General features: G+C 43.0%; 1 protein-coding gene across 10 annotated transcripts in view; it reads right to left on the reverse strand.

Annotated features, from left to right (window-relative positions):
* OTUD7B (OTU deubiquitinase 7B) overlaps nt 1-24,387 on the reverse strand; it is a 45,422-nt gene that overhangs the window by 13,927 nt on the left and 7,108 nt on the right. For 4 of the 10 annotated variants that reach the window (XM_039841438.1, XM_039841445.1, XM_039841444.1 and 1 more), the window contains exons 2-4: nt 16,804-17,006; nt 4,000-4,150; nt 773-961 (exon numbers count right to left, since the gene is read on the reverse strand). In XM_039841438.1, the coding sequence (XP_039697372.1) occupies nt 773-961; nt 4,000-4,084 (274 nt within the window). In that variant the 5' untranslated portion in view covers nt 4,085-4,150; nt 16,804-17,006. Of the gene's footprint in view, nt 1-772; nt 962-3,999; nt 4,151-7,325; nt 7,470-16,803; nt 17,007-20,618; nt 20,786-24,387 lie in introns of those variants that run through there. The other 6 variants (XM_039841439.1, XM_039841442.1, XM_039841440.1 and 3 more) reach the window with 4 other exon arrangements.

A 24,387-nucleotide genomic window follows, 5' to 3' on the forward strand; every position in this document is an offset into this window, starting at 1 on the left:
ACATATAGCTTTTAAAATCATTCTTTAAAAACAGGGCATACTATATACACTGTACTGCATCTTAACTTTCTCAATACATTTTAGGGATTTTTCCAAAACAGCACAAGTTCCACCTGACTCTTTCTAAGGGCTGCAGAGCATCCCACAGTGTGGCTGAGCATCCTGCAGTATAAATGAGCATCCCACAGTGTGGCTGAGCATCCCACAGTGTGGATGGCCAGGATGTATCTAACCACTCCTCTATTAATGGACATTGAAAGTCGTTTTTAAGCTTTAACTTCCAGGCTTTACACTACATACCTGCATGCACCTATCTATGTGTGTTTTATTTATTTAATGTATATATATACACACATGTACATAAACATGATAAATTCCTAGAAATGAGTCTGAGTATACATGCATTTTTAAATGTTGGTAGATACTAACAAATATTAACAAAATGGCCTCCAAAGAGGTGGATGGTAGTGACCCTTTGAATTCTATTGTTATGCGCACCTTGTTCCAACAATTACGTTGTATTCCCCTTCCTCTATTTTTTTCACAGTACCCACAGAAGGCCTTTGTACAGGACAATGCTCAGACTCAGAGCGCTGAGAGAGGCTCCAGCACCTGGACAGAAGGAGGCCACCGCCGACAGCTTGGCCAGGAGAGTGAGAGGAGCAAAGTCGCCGCCAAAAGATCACCAAAGTCTCCAACACCTCCTAGCAGTCCCCGCCTAGCAGGCCCCCTTCCCTCTCCACTCCACGCGCCAATGCTGTTACTCCAGTACCTTGAACGATGTCATCCTGCCGCTGCAGGGTGGGCCGGGGAGGGCGAGCAGACTCTCTATCGGAAAACCCTTTCTCGGGGGTCCTGGAGCCACCACTCCCTTCACTAAAGGGGGACGGCAGGTTCCCAGCATGGACCTGACGTAGCTGTTCAAAATCACTGAGGGCAGCACTCACGTCCCAGTTCTTCCCTGTCAAGAGACAAAGCAGAAAGTGAACTGGGGACAAAGAGTGTAAGGGACCCGCGGACAGACGCAGAACGAGCACGCCAGCCACCCCATCGAGACACGCGAGCAGGCGCTCACGCGCACCTCGCCATCCTCTCCTCGCCCTGCTTTAACTTTTCTCACACACTTCAATCTGAAATATCACACTATTTATCTACTATTTCCTAAGCGAGCTGCACGAGCACAGCAGCTTTGTCCTTCTGTATTGTTCTAAGTGCTTGCAACTCATTTCATCTTTGTAACAACCTATATGGCATCATCTTCACTTTCATAGCCAGGGAAATTGAAACAATTATTATACGTATTTAACGCTGTTGCTGTTGTATTTGTTATATTTCTCCAGTTAAGCTGTATCAGTCATCATATCTGATGAATTTACTTCTGAACCATCACACTCACCACTCGCTCCAACTCCCTCTGCTGGCCTGGAGCGCAAAGAACACCTCGCTCAAGGCCTTGCCACCAACCGTTCCCACCGCTGTCTCCCCAGTGTATCTCACACGCGTGACCCCTCATCTCCTTCAGGAATCTGCTCAAATGTCACACTCTTAATAAGGCCTAGCCTGACTACCCAATCAAAAATCACAACCTCATCTTCCCCTTACCGTTTTCCATAGCACGTAACACCTTATAACACACCTTACGATTTACCCGGTTACCACGCTTAGTGTTTATTGACTATCTCTCCCACTAGAACGTAAGGGAAGATTTTTGTTCATTTTGTTCAAGTATCTAGAACCTGGCACATAGTAGGTACTCAATAAATACTTGTTGAAGAATGGAGGACTTTAGTCCTGAATGAATGAATGAATGAACGACATCTGTTTCAAGCACGGGATCTGTATTTCCAACTGTCTGCTAAATTCCCTAAAATCAGGTCCTCCTAACAAGCAACATACCCAACACTGAACATCCATCATCTTTCCTCCTAAACCTGCTTCTTCTCCTCCGTCAGCCTGTGTCCCGTCAGTCAGCAACGGCATCGCACCCCCTCCAGGCCGGAAACTTCAGCTGTCTTCAGCTCCTCGTGATTCCTCAGATCCCGCTCCTCCTCGCCCACTGCCTAGTCACCCCTCACATCGGTCCCCCCGGAACACCTCCCCACTCCATTCTCTCTTATCCATTTCTACTGTCACCACCCCAATTCAGTCCTCATAATCTCCGCGGGGTCCTTGGTCTTTTGGGAGGGGCTGTGCAGCCTCTCAGCCCCTAACTCCCGCCCTCTCTAATTTGTTCTTTACACTACAACCGGGGTTACCTTTGAAAAGAGAAAGTAAGAGACAGAGAGAAAATGACGATCGGTCTTCCGATTCCCCTTCTAAAGTGTGTCCTAAATCCATCCACTTCCCAGTCTGCTCTCCCACTGCAGTCCGTGTCACCGTCACTTCGCATCTGGACTGCGGCGATGTTCCCAACTGACTTCGCCACGTCCGCTCTGGCTGCCTGCCGGCCCGTCCCACATCCTTCAACCAGCACAGTGCTTCAAACTCAGATTCGATCGCGTCACCCCCTGGTCAAAATCCGTCACCGGCTCCCCACTGAATGCAGAATGGAATTTAAGTTCCTTACCGTGGCCCACAAAGGCCCCCACGTTCTGCTTCCGGCCTGTCTACGCCAGTTCCCGCCATTCTCCCAGCGCTTTTCTTCCCTCACTCGCTATGAGTTTCTTCAATGTGTCAAACTCTCTTCCATCTTAGGGTCCTTGTACGAGCTGTTTCTTCTACACGCACATGCTCTCTTCTCCACCCCCTGCTACCCCTACGCATCCTTCTGGGTTCAGCTCGAATGTCACTTCCTCAGAAAGGCCTTTCTGCGCTCTCTAATTCAGCCTTTTCTCTTAACTGCCATGGCGCCCTCGACATTTCTCTGAGAGAGAAAAGCTTTAATTTGCAGCAGAATTGTTAAGAGCCAGACTCTGAAACCAGACCACCTAGGTTCAATCCCACTTAACCTCTCCGAACGTCAGTTTTTAAAATGTAATGCTGGGCTAGTGAAACCTATACTGCAGGTGGTCGTGAGAATAAAACGACGTTATCTCAAGCACGTCACACATGGCACATGTAGGTGTGCAACACAGGCTACAAGAGGAAGAGGAGGCATTTGAGCTGAATCCTGAAGGACGAGGAGAATTTCAGAATAGTGACACGGCATGCTCAGGACACTGCCTGCTCAGGAAATGTGATCAGGGAAAGGTGACGGGGTAGATGCTGGAGCACAGGAAGTGTGGGAGCGGGTAGCGGGAGATGAAAATTTTAGATGCAAGTTAAGGGCAAAATCATACTGAATTAGCAAACTGGAATTTAAACCCTGACCTTCCGTTTCCAAACTAACGCTCTACTCACAGGTAGCCAAGCAAATGTCAAATTGTGATACTTTGCTAAGGGATGACTACCTAAAAAATTATCCATGTACACTAAGAATGTGCCCTTTCCCCCACAAGCTTACCTATTTGTATCACTATATGTTTTCATCGTCAATAAGCATGTGTTAATTATGACTCCAAAGAATCCCACCGAATGATTCCATGTCTAAAGACCTTAGAATCTAGAGCGGGCATCCTTACGCGTGTATACCGATGCAGGGAAACAAAAGAAAGTGAAAATAGGAAATCGATGCACTCTGCCCAGAATTACCCAAAAAAGGGAAGGAAAGAAACAAAACCACAGATCACTCCAAATACGAAAATCTAAAAGTCATTTCCATATAGAAGTCTTAAAGATCTAGAATTACGCTTTTAGTGAACTAATATAAAATTTCACTTGCATTACCTGAGCATAAATTGACAGTGCAGAAAGCTATACCAAAAATTCAAGATGAAAAGGGTATTTTTGCATTTTTAAATTATGGTGGGTCGTACGCAAAGTAGATTATTAGAAGTAACTTAAATGGAAGGCCTACCACACAAAAAGTGTCTTTCTGATCACCTTAAACGTTCTGAATCATCCTAATAAATATTATCGCATTTGACTTTCTCTCCTCATTCTCTCCTGATGACCACTTACCTTCCAGGAGATCTCGGGCCAGCCCTGGCTCTGCTCCCGTGGAACGGACAAAATCAGACAGGACAGCATCCATGTCCGGGGTCATGTGATCACTACGGACTCTTAGGCAGCTGATGTAGGGAGGACATAGATCAAAATTCGGGGTCTCCACCTAAGGAGGAAATAAACACGTAAGGCTCAAATCTGGAACCGGATGATCACAGCCCGATTTCTGCAGCTTCCTACCCAAATGGGGAATCTCTCCATCCCAGCTCATTCACTTCAGTTGAATTTATTATGAAGAGTAAAATTTAGTTTTCTAATTCCTCATTCATTTCTTAAATACTACATTACCACAAAACCATAATACCACTCTAGGTAACGCTTTACCCTGCCTTTCTGGAGTGTAACCTTTCCACTCATCGGTTTGCTAATCCAAACTCACGAGAGGAAGCAGAGACGGCCACCCTGAAGAAGTCCCTATCTGCGTTATTCTCTAATATAACACCTTGTTTATTTCCTTCTGACACTTGATATGCCCTGAAATCACTGTAATTAGTTGCTGTCTAGCTTCCTTCTCAAACATGTAAGTTTCTTGAAAGGACGCTTATGTGTCTTGTTCACTCATGTGTCTCCAGCATGCATCACTTGGCACCGTGCTAGGCACACAGGCCCTCAGTAAGTATCTGCTGAATGCATGAAGGAATACTATACACTATACCTTTAGAGCTGACCACTCTTCTGATGCTGGCTAAGGAAATGACAGGAACAAACTAATAGCTAAAACTACTCAAAATAAAACCATATACTGTTAGGAAGAGTGGAGATCCCAAAGGTTCATAACAAAATTCAGTCTTTGTCCACTAACTCCACGACCGCGGGAAGCATGCCTTTCTCCGCCCAGGCAAATGACTGCCAGTAAGTTCACCTGAGAAAGATTTCTTTCAGACTTGACTTTGGCAGACACTATGTCCCTGACCGGGCAGCCCAGCATCGATCGCGTCCCTCTGAAGTGAGCTGTCTCAGCTACGGAAGCAGTGACAGATCGGAGGGCAGTTTCTACCCAAATTCTGCCTATCGCACAGGTTTGCAGTTCTCTGTAGAAGTGGATTTGTTCATAAAGTCACCAGGCACACATCTGCCCTATGAAATCCACCGTGGAAGGCCAAAAGTAGATTTTTCAAAGGTAACGGGTGACAGGTGACTGCCTCTTCAGAAACATCTCCTAAACGATCTGAAGGCTAAGGGTAACTCTCACATCTACTTTTTCTTCACACCAGCTCTGACCCCAGGACACAGCTTCAGTGGTATGATCAAACCCCGCTTCTCTGCATTCCTTAAAATACGAAGGCAACGATTTGTGGGTCACAAACCCAGTAGGTCACTGACTTGACAACACTGAATTTTCATGAGAGAAAAATGGCAAAATAGAGTATTCTCTCTTTAACTGTGAGATCCGTGAGTGTACGGACATGTTTTATTCGTATTTGTAGTCCCAACATCTAATGTAGCATCTACAATATTACAGGCAGTCAATCAATGCCTGATGAGTAAATGATCAAATGGTTGAATCTCCATATCAGCCACCACTGAACCAATCTGAGGCTTAACGTAGAAGATCAGAAATTCTAGGGTACTTCAAACTTCGTATCGCCCCTCTATTTTTAAGGGCCTATGCCCTGGTCCCAATCTATCTCTCGAAGTTTTAGAAACTCTCCTTTTTAAAGAGACATCAATTATACTGTCACTATTTCCACTGTCCTCATATCGCATGATTTTTACCTACATCTACATATACTAGCTGCGAGACTCTGGTCAAATTACTCACAGGGTTTCAGTTGCCTCTTGTATATCCTAGACTTGGATTCGATGACTTTAAGATCCTTTCCGGGCTGAAGAACTGAACTTCTTCAGCTCACTGGAGCCTCATAAACTATGATCCTTATATTTCCTTTTGGTCTGCGTATTATCAATGTCTAATTTACTTCCATGCCAATTATCACAATTGTCAGTAAAGGCTACCAATACATACAGAACTTCTGGCTGAAGATAGCTCAAATTTAAAATGTTAAGTTATAAAATCAGTTAGTTCCTTACATTCATTACTTAAGAATTAAAATTTTTCAGAAGTCAGAGATGACTGAGGAGCTTCTCCCTCTCCTAATACAGACAAGAATTCCTCCTGTAGGCTCATTTCAGTTAGTCTTAGGTCGCAGGAGATGGTAGCAGCCCGAATAGCTTAAATTCATGAATAATTCAAAACCAAGAGCATGTTGCAAAATGAACTTCAATCTTCTATCTTTAAAAAAAAAAAAAACATGCAAGAGAACTTGGTAAAGCTACTTTAATTTCCGAAAGAATGTGGGAAATATAGAATAAACAGACAAATAGCTATCAGTAAAAAAGTGCTCAGAAGAGAAAAGAGCTGATTAAGCCACAGGCAACTTCGCAGCTGGACACAGGCTTCCGAGTGAGAGAAGCCAATGAAAACCACCAATGTCATGGAATCGCAGATCTCACAGGCCAAAGCTGTAGGCCATTCTTTTCAAAAAGTATTTAAAAAAAATAATTTAGAGGTCCAATATTATCTAGAAGGCCTTGCTCAAAAATTCAAAGCACTAACCCATACTTCTCGGCAGCACATTCTTTCATAGTTGAGGTCTCCAGGTGCATGCCACGGACTCCGCCCAACCCCACCCAACAGGTGAGGACAGCGCATTTGTGACATCACCACCGACACCTGGCTGGAGCGTCTCAGATTCCGAATGGGAGTATGCAAGGCAATGACTAAGACTCACAGTCCTTGGCTCTGCGTCGGCACACCGGAAGGTAAAGGAGAAAACAAAACGCTGGCTTGCAAACTTTCAAATGAAACAGAAGAGGCTCTCAAGTAGTTGTTGACCGAATGGTATTTAGACAAATTTCGATTGGAGTCAAAATCCTCCAACCTTCTAACTGGAAGAGACCTCAGTGATTATTTGATCCGATGTCTGCCCCCGCGCAAGAAGCTGTCTATTACATCTGATGGAGCAATCGTCCAGTCTCCGCGTGAATACGAGCTTTGATGGAGAACCCATTTCTTTGCCAGGATGTCCATTTTACTGTTGGACAGCTCTACTTGTTAGAAAATGCTTTTCTAAACTAAATCACCAGCCCTCCTCCTCTCACACAATGGTCCCTGCTCTGTTCTCCAGAACAATAAAATCTATTCCCGGGAATGACGAAATTTTCACGGAACGTGATTAGATAAAGCATTTCTTTACATAAAAATTTATTGTGGCCCAACACTGCAACGTTATGAGCCAGTCAGTGCTCTCACATCACAAAGTCCTTCCTAGCGTCCGTACCTGCTCCTACCCGTATTCATTCGTAAGTGTTTGTGTCGACCCTGTAGCATGGACACAAGATGTGGAATAAATGAAGTCGGTGTCTCGTTCCAAGTTCACTCTTGCCGTCTTTGCTCTCACCTCTACTTCCACTTCCGGGCCCTCCTGAAGTGATGACAGCAATCAAGAATAAAAGCTGACAATATTAATTAAGCACTTTCAAAAACATCATCTTACTCATTAACGACAATCCTCCTCCAGCAGGCTTATCATTCCCAGTTTACAAACGGAGAAACAAATAAGGCCTGGACAGTCGGGGGGCGGGGGGCTGCTCAAAGTCTGAACCCAGATATTGTGAACACATGCTCTCTCTACTCTACCACGCTGCCTCTAAGGCGCTGGGGCACGATGTTCCCCAGACCTGCACTGATTCTCACCCAGTTAATTCCTTCACCGTTGGAAAGGCCTGTGCCAATCTCTATTTATTAAAGACTTAGACGTCTGTCTTATATTTCAGATTTCCTTACTTCAAATCCTTCCATTTTCCTCAGCAATTTCATCACTCATCTTCACAATCCATGCAACATTTCGACTGGAGAAATTAAAAATCTCATCAAATGCAAAGATCTCGTCTCTACTCCAACAACTCAGTCCTGGATCCTGTCATCTCCAGAAACCACCCCACCTCCAAGTCTTCAACTCCCAACATCTTACTCTGGCTACAACCTCGTCTCCTTCCAGCTTTTCCTCTCGACTACTAAACCACCTCGGACCAAGACATCCAGTTCCTTAACCACCTTATTCATAAATTCAACAAAAATCCAGGGAGTGCCTACAGCGTGTTAGACATTATGGTCAGGACGAGGAACATAACCGTGAACTAGAACGATCTCTCATCACAAAGCTCCCAGTGTGGAGAAAGAAAACCACAAAATTTCACCAACGATTATAATTTATTAATGAAATGCTGAGGGGAGAAGTGTTGTCTCCTATAGGGTCAGGAAAATCTTCCCCAAGGAAGCGACATTACATCGAAGAACCAGAGATTGAATAGGAACCGGAGAGTCAAATCGGGAAAGAAAAAAATGCTCTGAGCAGAGGAAACATCTATCTACGTTCTATGGCAGGAAGGAACACAGAGATGCGAACGATGCAAAATGAGGATGAAGAAAGGGCCTCGTGGACCCTGTTAAATTGAGAGTTTTATCCTAAAAGTAACAAGAAGCCGCTGAAGGGCTGTGAGCAGGGGCAGGATATAACCAGACTCGAATTATTAAAAGATGGCCCTGGTTGCAGTGAGAAGAATAGTCTGGAGGGAGCACAAGTGGATTAAGCGAGAATTGGCTAGAAAATTATTACAAGGACGATGGAGAGGTAGACCAGAACGACGGCAGTGAAGACTGAGAAAAACAGAGACCCTACTGTCCCTTCCTGCATAATGGAATGCGAACCCAATGACTGATCGCTTAATTTACTTTCCTATAAAAACCTAATTCCCTTATTCTTCTATTTCATCCGCCCAACACGGATGGATCCCGCATTCAACTTCTCTGCTACTAAATGGGACTATTGAGTAAGACAAGACCGCATAACCTTGCAGAGCAATGACTACAAATATACGATGTTCAGTCTCATTCCTTTCAATGAAACATTGCCGTCTTTTGCTTGATTTGGGACCTCAACCAAACTTCTCGGGACTATCCCACACCTTTACCATTCTCCTCGAGCCTCCTACCCATCCTTTCTCACCTCCCTTACTCCTGGCAGCTGACCTTGCCTCCAACTTCACAGAGAAAACTACGAAACAAGAACCAAGCCAGAGGAGTTCCTTCGGGTTCCCTCCCCTCCCCTACTTGCTGGCTGCTGGTCTCCTTTTCCCTGCAGAACTCCTAAAACAGACCCATTCACTGATGCTGCTTTCTCACCTTCTGCTCAGTCCTCAACCCACCAAAATGGCCTTCTACTGGAAGAGAATGGAGGTTCCTCAAAAAATTAAAACTAGAACTATCGCGTGACCCAGTCATTCCACGCCTGGGTATTTATGTGAAGAAATCGAAAACACTAATTTGAAAAGCTACATGTACCCCTATGTTCGCTGCACTATTACTAGTGATAGCCAGGATAGGAAAGCAACCTAGACGCCTATCAACAGACTAATGGGTAAAGAGGTGGTGCATACATGCAATGGAATATTACTCAACCGTAAAAAAGAATGAAATCTTGCCACTTGCGACATGGATGGACCTATAGGATATTGTGCTAAGTGAAATAAGTCAGAGAAAGACAAATATCATATGATTTCACTTATATGTAAAACCAAAAAAAACCAAAATAAACGAACAAATAAAACAAACTCATAGATACGAAGTAGAAATCAATGGTTGCCAGATGGGACGGGGGTAGGGGATGCATAAAAAAGGTAGAAGGCAATAAGCACGAATTGCCAGCTATAAAAAGTCAAAGGGATGTAAAGCATAGAGAATGAGTCGATAACACTGTGATCACTATGTATGGTGCCAGACGGATACCAGACTTCCAGGGGTGATCACTTTGTAGAAATGCCTAATCACTACGTCGTATGCCTGAAACTGACAGAATGTCAACTGGAAATGAAAAATAAATTAAAATTTATGATAAAAAAGAGAGACTGACACTGACACAGGCGAGGTCTTCCCAGCCTCCTCACCGCTTATCGAAAGCGATCTCTTTGTAGCATCTGACACTGACCACTCTTTCCGCCTCTCTGGCGCTGCGTCTCGGCCACCTCTGTGGATCCCTCTTCCTGTGCCTGCACCAGCAGTCAACGCGCCCACAGTTCGAACCTCGGGCCCCTCCCCCGCCTTCCGTCTTCTCATATCACCCCCACGAGAAATTCACTCATGCCCCTGAGCACCCAAATGCTGATGACTCCAGACGTATTCACAGCCCAAGCCCTTTCCACCCCGCCTGGGGCTCCCACATGCACTTCACGCTCCACGCATCCAAACACCAGCTCACACCTGCAGATCTGTCCTGCCCTTCAAGCTCTTCCTCCTCCAGTCTTGCCTATTCCAGCGAACAGTAACACCCTCCCCCCAGTCGCCCAAGTCACAAGCCTGGGAGCCACCCTGGCCTCCTCTCTTGCCTTATCCTCATTCACAAATAGTCCTTTATTAAGTTTTCCTAATTTTACCTTAAAAATTTCTCAAATCAGTCATCCGACACCTTTCACATGCTACATCTTTTATTCTCTTAGGTTTTCATAACCTGGAACCCCAGAAATAGCTTCCTAATTCCTCCCTCTTCCTCCCTCCAGCCATTGTTCAGTGGTTGCTTGTGGAGGCCGAGTGATCTAAAATGCAAATATGATAGCATCACACACCACTACTCCAAATTCCTCAATGGATCCTCAACCACTAAAGCTTAACATCCCGATTCCCACGCATGATAAACGAGAACCTTCACGATCTGGTTCTGCCTGACTCTCTGGGCTTATTACTTCCCATCGTTCCCCTTCTCGTGCCTGCAGATCCCCGGATGGACTGTGTGCTTCAAATTTCAGCTCGTTGGCACATGCTGTTCCTTCTGCCTGGAGTAACCCCTGGTCTGGACGTGAATCCCTCTCTCTTCTTTAAGACCAACTTGAGTACTAGCTCATATGCAACACCTTCTCTGGCCTCCCAAGTTAAACTGCCCACTTCCTCCAGCTGCTACACCTTGCATTCTACCTCTATCATATTATTTATAAATAGGCACAGTATTTGTGCCTATTTACATGTTTGTCTCCCCACTAAACCACGAGCAACTTGAGGGTAGGAATCTTGTCTTGTTCATCCTGTATCCCTAGAATCTAAGCACCTAGTAGGTATTCAATTTTTGTTCAGATGAACTGAACTGTATTTGTACAGAGCCCCACCACACACACACACACACACACACACACACACACACACACACACACACTTGGTATCAGCTAATCAGTGTTGTAAACAGGTGAGTCTAAGACAGTGGCTCATCTCAAAGGCATTTACTTAAGATCGTTATATGATCTTATTTGCAACAGACTTCTCTTCCTAAACATTGTTTATCTCAGGCTAATATTAAAATCAGTCTGCACGCTCTGAGCGCCCAACTAATTAGTAACAGAGAAAAATGACCCCAAATTAAATACCGACTGTAGATAAAAGAGCTCTGTTAAAATGCCTGAGAAACTACTGACCCTACATTCTCGCGTCTACACTAGCCCCCAAAGCAGCCACATTCCCCCACTATGCCCGCTCCCCTGGTTCCACTGATGCGTTAAAGCTGTGTCTGAGGCCTCTCCGACTCCTCCCCAAACTCACTGGGAAACCACAGCTCTTCAAAGGTCAGGGACTCCAACACGTCTGTGATGCGAGCCCTGAGGAATCCAGACAGGGAGAAAGAGGGAGGCAAAACCCTTAGAAATCTCCCACAGTTCTCCTCTAGGTGGGAGGGAGAAATGAAAGGCTGTCTTGGCAGGCTGTTTTCTGCTAATATGGGTCCTTCGAAGTGAAAGAAACAAAATACGACCATAGAAAAAAAGAAAATATGACCAAATTCCACACTAAAGAGACCCATGTATCACTAGATATTACAACCCAGAGATAATAAGATGGGTCTAAAGGAAGAAGCAAGAGAAATAATACATGTTAAAGCTTTAGACATTACTGCATTTAAACTTCCAAGCAACTCTAAGAGGTTTGTTTGTATCGGTAACCTCAAATCATGGGTGAAGACACCAAAGCTCACAACGCTTAGGTGACCTGCCCAAGGCTACGCAGGTAAAAAGTGGCAGGACCAGGGTTTTTACAAACCCAGCCAGGGACCCAGGAGCAGGCCCCGCACCGAGTCCAGGGAGGACCAGGGACACCTGGGAGCCCACCCGTGTGCAAGCCCACCCTCACTGCTTCGACACCTTTCAACTCCACGTTGACAGACAGAATTGGCTCTGGGTTTATACAGATCTAAGTTCAGATCCCCAATCTACTACTAAGGGCTATGCAACCATGGGTTAAGTAACAGCCATGTTGTGCCTCCGTTTCTGCACGTTTAAAATGGGGAAAGAGCTGCATTTCAGATCTCTTGTCAGGATCAAATGACAAGATACGCAGAGCCTTCAGGGCAGTGCCTAGCACACAGTAGGTCCTCAAAAAACATCAGTTGCCTTCTTCTACAAACCGCCTCCCACACACTCTGCCTCACTCGGCTGGTGCTCAACGCCATCCCTGTGTCTTTTCCTGAAAAGCTCCCCGTGCTCCTCCTGGACCGACCCTCCAGGCCCACAGCCATTCCCGAGGCATCCAGCTCGTCACTCCCATTCCAGGCTTTCAACTCTGAGCCTTCAAGAATATGTCGTCAAGGGGCTCCCTTAGCTGTACCTTTTGCCAGGTGGTCCCTCAAAATTAACAGCAAAAGAAAAATGTCTTTCCTCTCTCCTAGATGTACAGACACAGCTAAACACCTCGTTCATTCTCAAATCTCCAGGCACAGTCATTCACGCATACTCGCTGAAATCCTAGTATCTTAATCTGCCGGTCCTACTTCACCACCTTCATGCCTTACTATTCTTCCTAAATTCAAAGATTTTATAACCTTCTCTTAACCTCATACATGTTGTCTGCTTTCTGGATTGTCGTTAAATGTTTACATCTCCTCCCACTCGCCATGCACAATTCTGTGTTGTTTCCCACCTCCATTACAGTCTCTATTCAGAAAAGTCGACTTCCTGCCCTGAATCGAACTTAAGAAGAAAAAATTCAACCCAATTGTATAATTTACCACTAGCAAAGCAAGCTATTAGTTTGCCACACGCTACTGTGGATACGCACCAGTAAGGACTCAAGAGCTGGCCCCATGGCTTCGTCACAGCCACTGGTAGGTGTATGTGTCAGAATAAGATTTCACTACTCTTTTCAGGAGTTTTCTAAATTATTAATCGGGCCTACAAGTAGCGAACGAATCTCTAAGAGGCAAATCCCTATAGCAACCAAGCGCCAACATGAAGATCAGGAGAGTTCGCAGGGATGCCCTTATGAATGGGCATGTGTCTTCTCGGTGCTACTGATAAAGACGCCTTGGATTACAGTTATTTGGGAAATTTAATAATTTGGAAGGCTTGCACAATGGAAGTGACCTTTGGAAAAATAAGGGCAGAGAGTCAGAGGGAAAGTCTATTATTATAATATTGGCACAACAACAGTAACTTGAATAGAAACAGAAATCATGTTAATGTTTATTTTTTTAGATGCAGACCAGTAAGTCTATTTGCCACACACAATGAATTTTTTGTTTTTCCTTTCAGTTAGGGCCAAGGATAGTCTGAGGTTTGGTTCTCAAGAAATTCAACTTTCAAAAGACTAGTCTGTAAAAACAAAAGTTCAACTTGAGCCCTTAAAGATTCTGGTTACTGAACTTTTGACATGAGAGAAAAAATAAATACTACAAATCAACAGAGACCAGTCCAATAGCAAAACACGCAGTTTCCCTAGAATCAACCCTCAGCAGCTAACAACCTTCTCTCCTCTTCTTGATACCTGTCTGTCATTTCACTGTCAGGTATAGAACTTCCATTCAAGGGGAGAAACAGCAGAAGGGAAAAAAAGTCCAATTATTGTACTATCTGCAATCAGCTATCCATAGGAAATCGATACGCTTCATAAATTTCTTCTAGCAAATTAACTTCCTTCAGGTTATAACTAATAATTTTTTTAAAAACCTCAAACAATTTAAAAAACCTTATTTGAAAAAAGATACATATTATTACTTTTTTTTTTTTTTTTTAATTCTCCATCTGCAGGTTCCATACTTCCTGGCCACATCAAAACCTCATTTGAACTACAGGCCAGTATGTAAAACATTCACTGGCACATGCTGTTATCTTAAAGTGCTTTGTAATATTAGCTGGCCTTCCTGACACTTACATCTTATCTCTCCAATGTGACTATCAGTCATTCATTCCAAATTGACCAAGCTGAGTCCATCACTCTCAGGCGCTGCCCTAGGGCCTGGAGATACAAATGAGAAGGGAAGCCACAATTCTACCTTCAAGGTATTCGAGAAATCTCCACATGTTATTAGTGTCCCGTGGAGCAGGAAGAGGTAGGAGAAACCAGTTTGGCTGAATGGGTTACAGCAGTTTTTTAAATTGAGTCTTTAGGATATTTCAAGAGCTCACCCCAGGCAGCAGAACTAGATCTATTCTAGACAGAATTAAGATCCTTGAGTTTGGCACCTCTCTTTTACACTTTTAAAATCTTTAAACAGTCCTAACAAATCGCTTGGCACATAGTAGATGTCTAATAGATATGATGTGGTCCTAAATCATTCATGCTAGCCCATATATGTGAATAACTGAGAGCTCATCTATACATAAAATAGGCTTGTGAATTATTCACTGGTTTCAAATGTCATCACTCGCCCATAGACATGCATATATGCAAGGTCTCTACAAATATATTTGTACAGCTGTCCGTCCACTAAAACATAGTTTCTCTTTTGCAGTAAATTTTTAGTTTTAAAGCACATTCACAATATGGCCTCATTTAATATTTTAAATATTAAATACTGAGTTTTTTTAATCCCCTCTTTTCTGATGGAAAACACATATACACAGAGAGGCCTACAAAGCTTAAATGGCACCCAGAAAACAAGGAGCTCGGACCTCGGTGCTCTGAACCGAATACGAAGTTCATATCAGTTCTCTAGGGACTCTGAGCAAAATCTAATCAGTGTGGCTATACAAACTCCACAGGCTAAAGAACTCTCTAATATTTCGCTTTTAAAAATACCATCCACGTCCACCTGCACTGTCTACTAGCCGTGATCATCTCCCCACCACCTACCAATCCCACCAACACGCAGTTTCTATTTCCGGGTAGGAGCTAAGCAGCAGAAACTCTAACCCTGGGTAACCTGCGTATTATTTGGGTCTCTTTCATTTATTTGTATAGGTTGTGCTTTTCATGGTAATAATGTTTCTTTTAAAAGCAACAAGCCTCTTATATTTATGCACATAAAATTAGTTATGAGCATATAATACAATCTGACAATTCTAGTCTAGCTGGGAATATAGACCATACACTCCCATCACTTACATAACTCGTGGAACAGACCTGGTGATGAGGTACAGAAAGTCTATTTTCCTTGTTTAGCTCTTTAGAACTAGGACATTCGAAATCATTTCATCCCACACCCTCAAGTTGCAGGTGACAACACTGAGAACCAGGTGTGTAAGATTAAGCGACTTGTCCACCGTCACAGGGTTAACTAATGATAAAACTGTGTATCGAACATAAATCTGGTGACTCGCATTCCAGCAATCTTTACTTGACTTCAAGATATTGATAACGTTCAATTCTCCATGTGGTTCACATTATGGATTTACCTATGAAAATTTTCTTGCCTCCTGCTACCCGCGAAATCTCTTACTTCTACTGATATGTATCAAAGAAAAAAAACGCATATTTAGGAAATGTAATCACTTAAGCAAACCATATAAGAAGGGAAATCGTGTAGAGAAAATCATGAAGGCATGCTAAAATCAAATCATTATTTTTGTTTTGCTCATCACCACTAAAGATATAAACTGAATTTGAAAATATTCTTCTAGCACTGTATCCCTAAGGTCTGAAGTTTTGAAGCGAGAGGGTAGGGTAAAATTATGTGACACAGGGATAGATTTTTCTTTTTATGTCTATTGATAGTTTGAAGCTATAATACTTGTCCATAGGCTATTAAGAAATCACAGTAATAACTACATAAGACATAAAATAAAAACCAAGAGAGAAATAAAGCACCAACGTTTAACAAATTACTTGTGCAAATCCTTATGCAAAAGTGTAAAATGCCTGGAAGCATCAAAGCGGTCACTTTCCTCATGTTCGCTTTTATTCACATTTATTTGTGAGACAGCTACATTCCTCCTGCCTCTCAGGAAAGGCCGCCATGAGCACAGCAGCACCCAGGTCCCTGCGATGTTTCCCTAATGAAAACCTCAACTTCCTGACTCAATTATTCAATAAGCACTTATTAAGGGCCCGCTCTATGCCAGGCAGTCTGCTAATTCAAGGTGACACATCAACCAATAAGTCATCATCCTTGTTTCCTAGAAGTTCATCTAATGGGCTGGTTCCAGAGAAAACCCCAAGACAGATACCAGCTAACTTCCTTTATTCAACAGAGCTTTACTGAGTGCCAGGTGCCAGAGACAGAAAAAAAAAAATGAAAAGGAACTTTTAAAAAGAGGTCCTTTCCAAATTTACTAAATAACTAGCTCTTTTGAATTATTAAAATCACACGTTCTTCTCCAAGAATGCCAATCGGAAGTTGACTGTAGAGGCTTTTGATGATAACACCTAACCAAATATCTGAGTCAAAGGCACGGATTCCCTACTCTTACTATGTCGAGAGGCCAGGCAGGTAGGCCAGGCAGGTACCGTCCCAGACTGATACATTTTTATTTATTATAAGACCCATATTACAGGAATGTGGTTGATCTTACCAGCAAACCGAGATGAGCTGTTTCCTACGCAGACAGATGCTCCCGGCAGAATGCACTATAAGCCTCTAAGGTCAAACATACGACAAATCCTGTTATACGTTCCTGCCACCATAGAGGGCATCAAAGTCGTACAGGCAGCCGTTCACGATGACATAGCACCAGGCCAGGTTCTCAGGGTGACGGGTCTCTGCTTTTCCTTCTCCCTTCCACAAAAAGTATAAAAAGTATCAATTAGTACACAAGTCATCTGGCAAATATCCCATTTTCCTCTGCGTTTTTCTTCTTGACATTAATCCAGGAAACCAACCCTTATAAAAATGAGTCCTATCCCATTATTATCTTAATATTATTATTGGTAGTGACAGCAAAATACTTTCAAATATATTAGCTCGTTCACTGAAAACAAATGGAGGGGGATAAAAGGAAACATCAGAGGCAACTCTCTCAAATATCAAAAGTCAAACCCAGTGCAACCAGAATTGAAAAAAAAGCATTTTCAGTCCTACCAAAGGGTCAAGAAGTTATTTCTATCAAAAAAAGCACAGGACTGACTCCGGCAATGGAAAATCACAGATTTCCCCTTCAATGCTAGGCCTAACTGATTCAATCCGTAAATGTTAAGACCACAATCTCAGTAAAAATCTGGCACTATAAATCGTCGTTACCCCAATCCCTTTCCCAAATGCTTTACCCACAGTTTAAGGATCAATAAATATTCTTCTAAAGAAGAACATATTTAGTAACGAGGAAGCTGCCCAAGAAAAACAAACTGACAACACTCAACATTCAAGTACCTTTTTAAGATATTTAACTAACATTTATTGTGCACTAGTAAAGTATCAAGCACTAGGTTAGACAAAGCTACATAAATCACTTCATTAACCTCAAGAGCCATGCCCAGACACTCCTGAATCCCCAAACTAAAGTGACCGGATCCTCAATACTAACTAGTTCTAACACTTGCAACCTTGATCCCACCTACTCAATCCCTAGAACTCAAGCTGGAACTCGGCTCCTCACCCTCACAGACTGAAGCATTTCTTACTGCTTTCTACTACGTAAGGCTCACAAAAAAAAAAAATCCTTGTGCCTCTTTTTAAGCTCTTAACTCCAGAATAAACACCATTCATCCCAGATATGGCACATGGTGATGATGGCCATAATCTAAAACAAGTACTCTCTTGGATCACATTAGTTAAAGAATAAACCTAGAAAGCTAATGAAACTGAATTTCAGCTGGGCAGAAGACACCGCATTTTAATAGTCTTCCCAACCTTTAGAATATTTCTAGTTCTCTGAATACAGAAAGGCTTCTCTACTTGAATTAACTACAGAAGGCAATTTGACCCAAGAGTCCCCACTCACATACTCATCAGAGAGAAGTGGGGGGAAAAGAAAAAAATATTCCAACTCGCATGACCACATTACAATGTTAACGACACATTACTCACCATTGTGCTACAAGAAAGAACTTGCAAGTGGGCAAGGAATGTTCAGGAAGCCAAGAAAACAAACAAAACTCTCCCAGTCCTCAAAGCATAAACACATCCAAATGCCACGCTGTCCAGTTTAGACCCAGGTATGAGTGGGTGGACAGAAAGTAGGACCGGGGGAGGGGAAGAGAGAAGCATTTATAGGGCAGGTGTGCTTGTCAGCACCGAGACAGATTTCTTTCTTGGATTCATCAAGAATCTTTTTAACAAAGAAATCCTGGTGTTTCGCCTATTTTCATAGCTTGATTTATGTCACAACAGAGAACATGCAGTATATGCAAAGAGCGGCATGATGTAATAGGGGTTGCACACATCCCTTCGGAATCCATTAGATCTATTTCTAAATCCTAGCTGTCACTGTCTTGCTGTGTGACCTTGGGCAAGTTATTTAACTTCTCTGTGCCTTAGCCAGGACCTCATCTGGTAGTCACTGTGGTATCCTCAGCACCTTAAACAGCACCTTAAATATTTTGGATAAATTAATCAATATATTATTAACAGTAATAAATATTTTAGATGAATCAGTCTGTAAATAAGTATAAAAATATCTTACAGAATTGTTGAATAATTGTTGAATAAAATGAACATATAAAGTGCTTAGTATAACCCAGGGCAGGATCCCGCTATGAAGTAGTGAGTATTTCTTCCCTTTTATTCCCAGCCAGGTCAGAAGTTCTAATGGAAGAGGCATGGCAAGGAATAAGATGCGATGAGACTGCACAGGCCAAGCCCTGGAAGGTGTATACTATTGGGGACCAGGTCATAAAATCCAGGAATATTTAGTCTTGGTAGAAGAAATTAAATACCAGTGCCAGATCCTTATGGTAGCTAATAATAAATGCTAGTTTGAGCCAGCAGTTTGAGTCTCCAGATATCTGTTACCAGATAGAGTAAAAGCCTGGCTGAGAAGAAGAAAAGGGATGAGGGCAAGCTGCATCTTAAATAAACCTGACCACACAGTTAAAAACCAGAGATAAAGGATTTTTTAGAAGGCTATTCAATTCTCTAAAATCTTCCCATTAGCAAAAACACTATATTGATTCACTGTCTTTACTGGCCTTTTTAGGTAATAAGATCTATGTAAGTAAATTGTTCTTAAATGTTGACAAGGTAAAGAAACTTGAAAGATTTGGGTCCAAAACTCTCCTCCTCCCTTCACTCCGAAAAGACTAATGGGGCCTTGGAGGCTACTGTACCCACAGCTTGTAACCAAAGCAACCGACCTACATGCAGCGGAAGGCCTGTTCCATCTTCAGAATTGGAGGCTGGAGAGCATATGCAATTAAATCCAACATCTAAAGGTATCCTCTTGACTACAAAGAACCGAATCTCAGGAGCAGAAGCTCTAAGAAACCTGAGTCACTGCTGCATCATGGGCCTGCCAGCCAGAAGTCTGCATATTTAGTGTCTAAATATGAGGAAACCTATGCAGAACTGAAACAGCCTGTGGTTAAACCTCATCATAATGTGGTCTTCAACTTCCCATTTCACTTCCCAGGAATCTGCGCTGTCTTCTGAACCGCTGGACCTCCCAGGCAATGAGACAGAGCAGAAAGAGCACAGAACAGCCCGAGGAATGGGCTCTACACAGAGCCACTACCTCTGGGGCAGGCAAACATAAACTGGCCCCTGAACCTCTCCGTGCTCAGTATCGACTGAGAACACTGGGCAGACTCCGAGCTCTACAAAGGTTCCCACCAGGGTCCGCCTCAGGGGAGCAGATGCATCGGAAACCCGCCAGACCCAGCTCCTCCACTGCCAGCCCCCAGACTGAAAACATCTGTTGGTCTTATCTAGCCCCCTTCCCATGAAAGTTACCAAATTCTATTTTTCTTCAAATCGCTCAAATCTCTCCCATTTCTCCATTAACGTCGCCCCTGTGGAGACTCCTTTCCCAGGACTATGTCAACAGCCCTAAAACCGGTCTCCTTTCTTCCACTGTACACCACACGCTGAATCAACTTTCCTACAATACTAATTTACATGCAAAATTCCTTGCTCGGGGATTTCTCACCGTCAGGACAGAGCACACTCCACTGCCCCAGCCCCGAGGCCCTCGTCAGCCTCCCTGCTCCCCAGGGAGAAACGCTATACGACAAATCATCTACCTATTCACCCCCAAAATAAGGCGGCCTCAGTTCCCTGTTCCCCTGCCTTGAACATTTCCCCACTATACTTCCTCGGTCTTCTCTCTTCTCTGAGAACCAGATTATCCTGGGGTGACACCCCTCTACCTACTCCCTCTAAACTTCCATGTCACCCTATATAACTGACTCCTCCCCCCTTGACACTGAGAACCCACAGCTTTGTGTTACCATTTACCTTTTAGTGGGTGCTCTTCACTGCTAATTATTACATTCTTGATAAATTTAACTCTTTCTATACCTGAGGCCTAACTTTTCAGAAGGCAGGTGTCAATAAAATGTTCATTGTTGATGGTAACTGGTACCTTGGACGAGTCCTTTAAATTTTCTGGGCCTCATTTTCACCTAGAAAATGATAACAATATGTAAATCTCCTTTCGGTTCTACAAGGATATATGATGATACCTATACTGCTACATAGCATTTGTTTCTCACATTTCTTGATATACATATATATATATATATATATATATGTCACATATATGGTATTTCTGTGAAGTATGGAAGCCTCTAGCCCTGGTTAGTAAACAAGGACCAATTCACATCAGGTAATTTTGTCCTTAGGACTGATGGAAATTTTCAGAAAATGAAAAGTCTAACACTCAGCCAGGTGAGCTCCCGGTTCAATAAAGACAAAAGTAAATGCTCACAAAGCAACTCATAAGAGCAGGTAAGTTTTTAAAACAGATGAGAACTTGCTACCTATTTTTTTTTTTTGCCAGCAGCGTTATATTTTCGCAGCATCTTGCCTCAGTCCCTCACGTGGATTATCTCCACGCTAACAGCAAAGCTTGCAAACGGCAGCGCCTCAAAGGAATCCTTTTCCTGTCAGTTAGTAATGATCCGAAAGGCATTAGTAGACCAATTCATTTAAAATGATCCTAACTTTTCAAAGAACCATTTTCAAACACATAACTGATACTTTCAAGTGGAATTCTTTATATGATGTTTTCCAAGTAGGTATGCGGCCAGAACACAATTCTGATAATAGCTAAGGTAAAAGGTTTATAGGAAATTCTAAGCCAGGTTTTGAAGGATGAGAGGAAACAGAACCTCTTTAAATGTTTATGCTATCTCCTTTTTCCATTCCCATTCTTTGGTCCTAGTCCATGACACCTGCTAACTCCTGCTATCTGCTCTGTCTCTTTGCCCCTTTCCCTGACTTCTGCATCTCCCTACACCTTACTCTTAGAACTGTTTGGGAAATCACGAGGTTAAGTCTGGTGCCCGGAACTGGAGGTCTTGCCCTGTCCCCTGTTAAATCTCCAAATAAAGTCTTAAGGGCCACGGGCCATTTTCTCTTCCATTGTCCCCCACTCCACCTCCACCAGATCTCCGTGATCAAGACTAAGACAGCAGACATGAGGGTGGCAGGAAGGGTGGGCGGAGTCATTTACTCGAAGGAAAAGTAAGCTCATTAAAGCCAACTCGATCAATTCTATGTCACTATTGACAAAAGTTTTCATTCCAGGCTTACTTCCCAGGGCCTATTCTGGCCTCCAATGCTCACACCTGCCCTCACAATCCTTCCGAATACATTAAATGTATACTAAAAAAGAAAAACATTTTATCAAGACTTTGAATAAAGATAACAAAAAATCAGTTACAAATTGAAGTTCAGAAATGCATTTTTGAATTACAAATGGATTGAGATTATCCACTTCAAAACGGTCCACGATGATGCCCTTCAGAACCCCAAGCAGAAATCGAGACCTGATGTATTAGGTTCGCCCACACGATATTGCCAATATTTGACTACTTCTACCTATAAAATTACAATTTCAGACTGTTCAACTCTATTTCTTCTTGGAGGGGGAGGGAAGAGCTTCTGTGAGGCCAAAACATATTGGGACTATATGTTCCAAAAGTAAAAGCTTCAAAATATTCTGAGATACAATCTGGTCTCATTAAAAAAAGAAAGAAAGAAAGATGTCGTTAAAAACACATGTACGTGGTATATGTGTGTGTAGGTATGTGTGTATTAGGCCAGAGAATTCCTGGTTCTCAGCGGTGTTTACCAAGTGAGCAGATAGGCTGCTTTTTCTCAGCACCAACCTCCCGTCTCCGAAGAAGGTGCCAAGACCTTGATGACAGTAGCAGAATTTGCTAGCCAGGGAAATGAGTCTAGTCACAGGAGCACACTGACTCAAAGGCCATCAGGACTGACTCCCAGGAGTTTCCTCAGCGGGATGACACCGCCGATCAATCCCCTTTGCGTCTCAGGAACGTCTGCTGCTCTCATCTCCGGCAGGAAGTTGGTCCTCACTGCTCTCGCCACTTACGTGCATTTTTATACAATGTTCAGGCTGACGGTTTCCTTATGAGCTTTATTTTTCCTGGGGCCACTATAAGGCTCGTAATTAAACTAACAGTTCACCAATGCAAAAGACTGTATCTTTTTATTCATTAAGTAACCATTTAGTCACTAATAGTTACTAAACGCTCATTCCGTGTGAGTTACTGTGGCAAGCCCCGCAAGAGACACAAAGATAAAAGAGACTATCCACCTTCAAGGAGCTTACGGTGTACTGGAAGAGGCATGTCATGGGCGTAAATAAACTAAAATACAAGAATATACAAGTACCAATAAAGACAGGATTCAGAAGCGGGAAAGATCATACCTGTTGGGAGAAAAAAGAATCAAGAAAGTTTTCACGGAAGATATGGTATAAACTAGGACTTTGATGGGTAGGCTTTTTTTAACAGGCAAGTGGGGACGGCAGTGGAGGAAAACAGGCTGAAAAATGAGATGATTAAATGAACTAGATCTCCATGCAGACACATATGAAAAACAGTGTTGGGAGAAAAAACTGTAAAAGGATGCATATGGTATGATTCTATGTATGTAAGATTTGAAAACAAAGTTACATGTTGTGTATACATGTGTGTGTGCGTATTTTTTTAAAAGCATATAACATGAAATGGAATGATACACACCAAATCAGGCCAGAAGCCATTTCCCAAGAAAGAAGAGGGAGGAAATGACGCTGAGTCGGGCTTTAGCTAGACCTAACAGTTTACATCGTAAAGTGAGCAAGATATCTAAAACGAATATGACAAAATGCTAATATCCATTAAATTCTGGCTGTGGGCACAAGATTGTATTAGGGTTTCTTTCCCTGAACTTTTCTAAATATTTAAAGTTTCTCATTATACAAAATGTTTACATTAAGAAAGGGCCAGGTGACTGGAAGAACAGTGGAGTCATTAACATAAAAATAACGGTCAGGGGCGGGATGTTCCTTCATCTTCCTCACAAGTTATACTCCAAAAGCGCCCAGAAGAGGGTGGGGCGGGGCTGACAACAGACAGGAAGGAAGCTGATACGGCCATGCTAAATCAGATATCTGCGGGGAAAGAGAGCCACCTTCCCACATAACATAAATACCGGTGTAACCAAGTCATCTATCTCCCCCAAAACGAAGCCAAGGAAACTACCAGCTACATAGAAATTCAGATAAAGACTCACTGTGAGGAGCTCACAAACGAAAACAAAATGTACCCTTGCCCACTTGGGAAAGAATTAAGAATTGGCAGCTCTGCTGAAGTGGACAGTTTTCAAGCCAAGGCCCTTCGCTGGGAAGATGTTGACAGGGCCCAGAGGAAAGGGGAGAGAAATCACAACTCGAGTTTTGAGGAAAACTTATCAATGGAAGGTACCCGTCCTACATGCCCTCGTGTCCCAACTTTCCCCAGGGGAATCTAGGGACCGCTAAGATGTCTTATAGCCTGTTTTTCTGTTCTTCTCCAGCGAAAAATGACTAAAACACAAAATCCAAACTCACTTAGCACTTTAAGCCCAAACAATTTTCCTTCACAAAAATCCGATGTAATTAAAAACACATAGATTTTGAATCCAAAGATAATGACATATCTTGTTTTACTAGATATCCTTTTTGTCAGTGCCCAATTTATTTATAGCCTATTTACCAAAGATTCGTTGGCAC

The sequence above is a fragment of the Pteropus medius genome, unplaced genomic scaffold (assembly GCF_902729225.1).
Source record: "Pteropus medius unplaced genomic scaffold, Ma_sr-lr_union100, whole genome shotgun sequence".
Lineage (NCBI taxonomy): Eukaryota > Metazoa > Chordata > Mammalia > Chiroptera > Pteropodidae > Pteropus > Pteropus medius.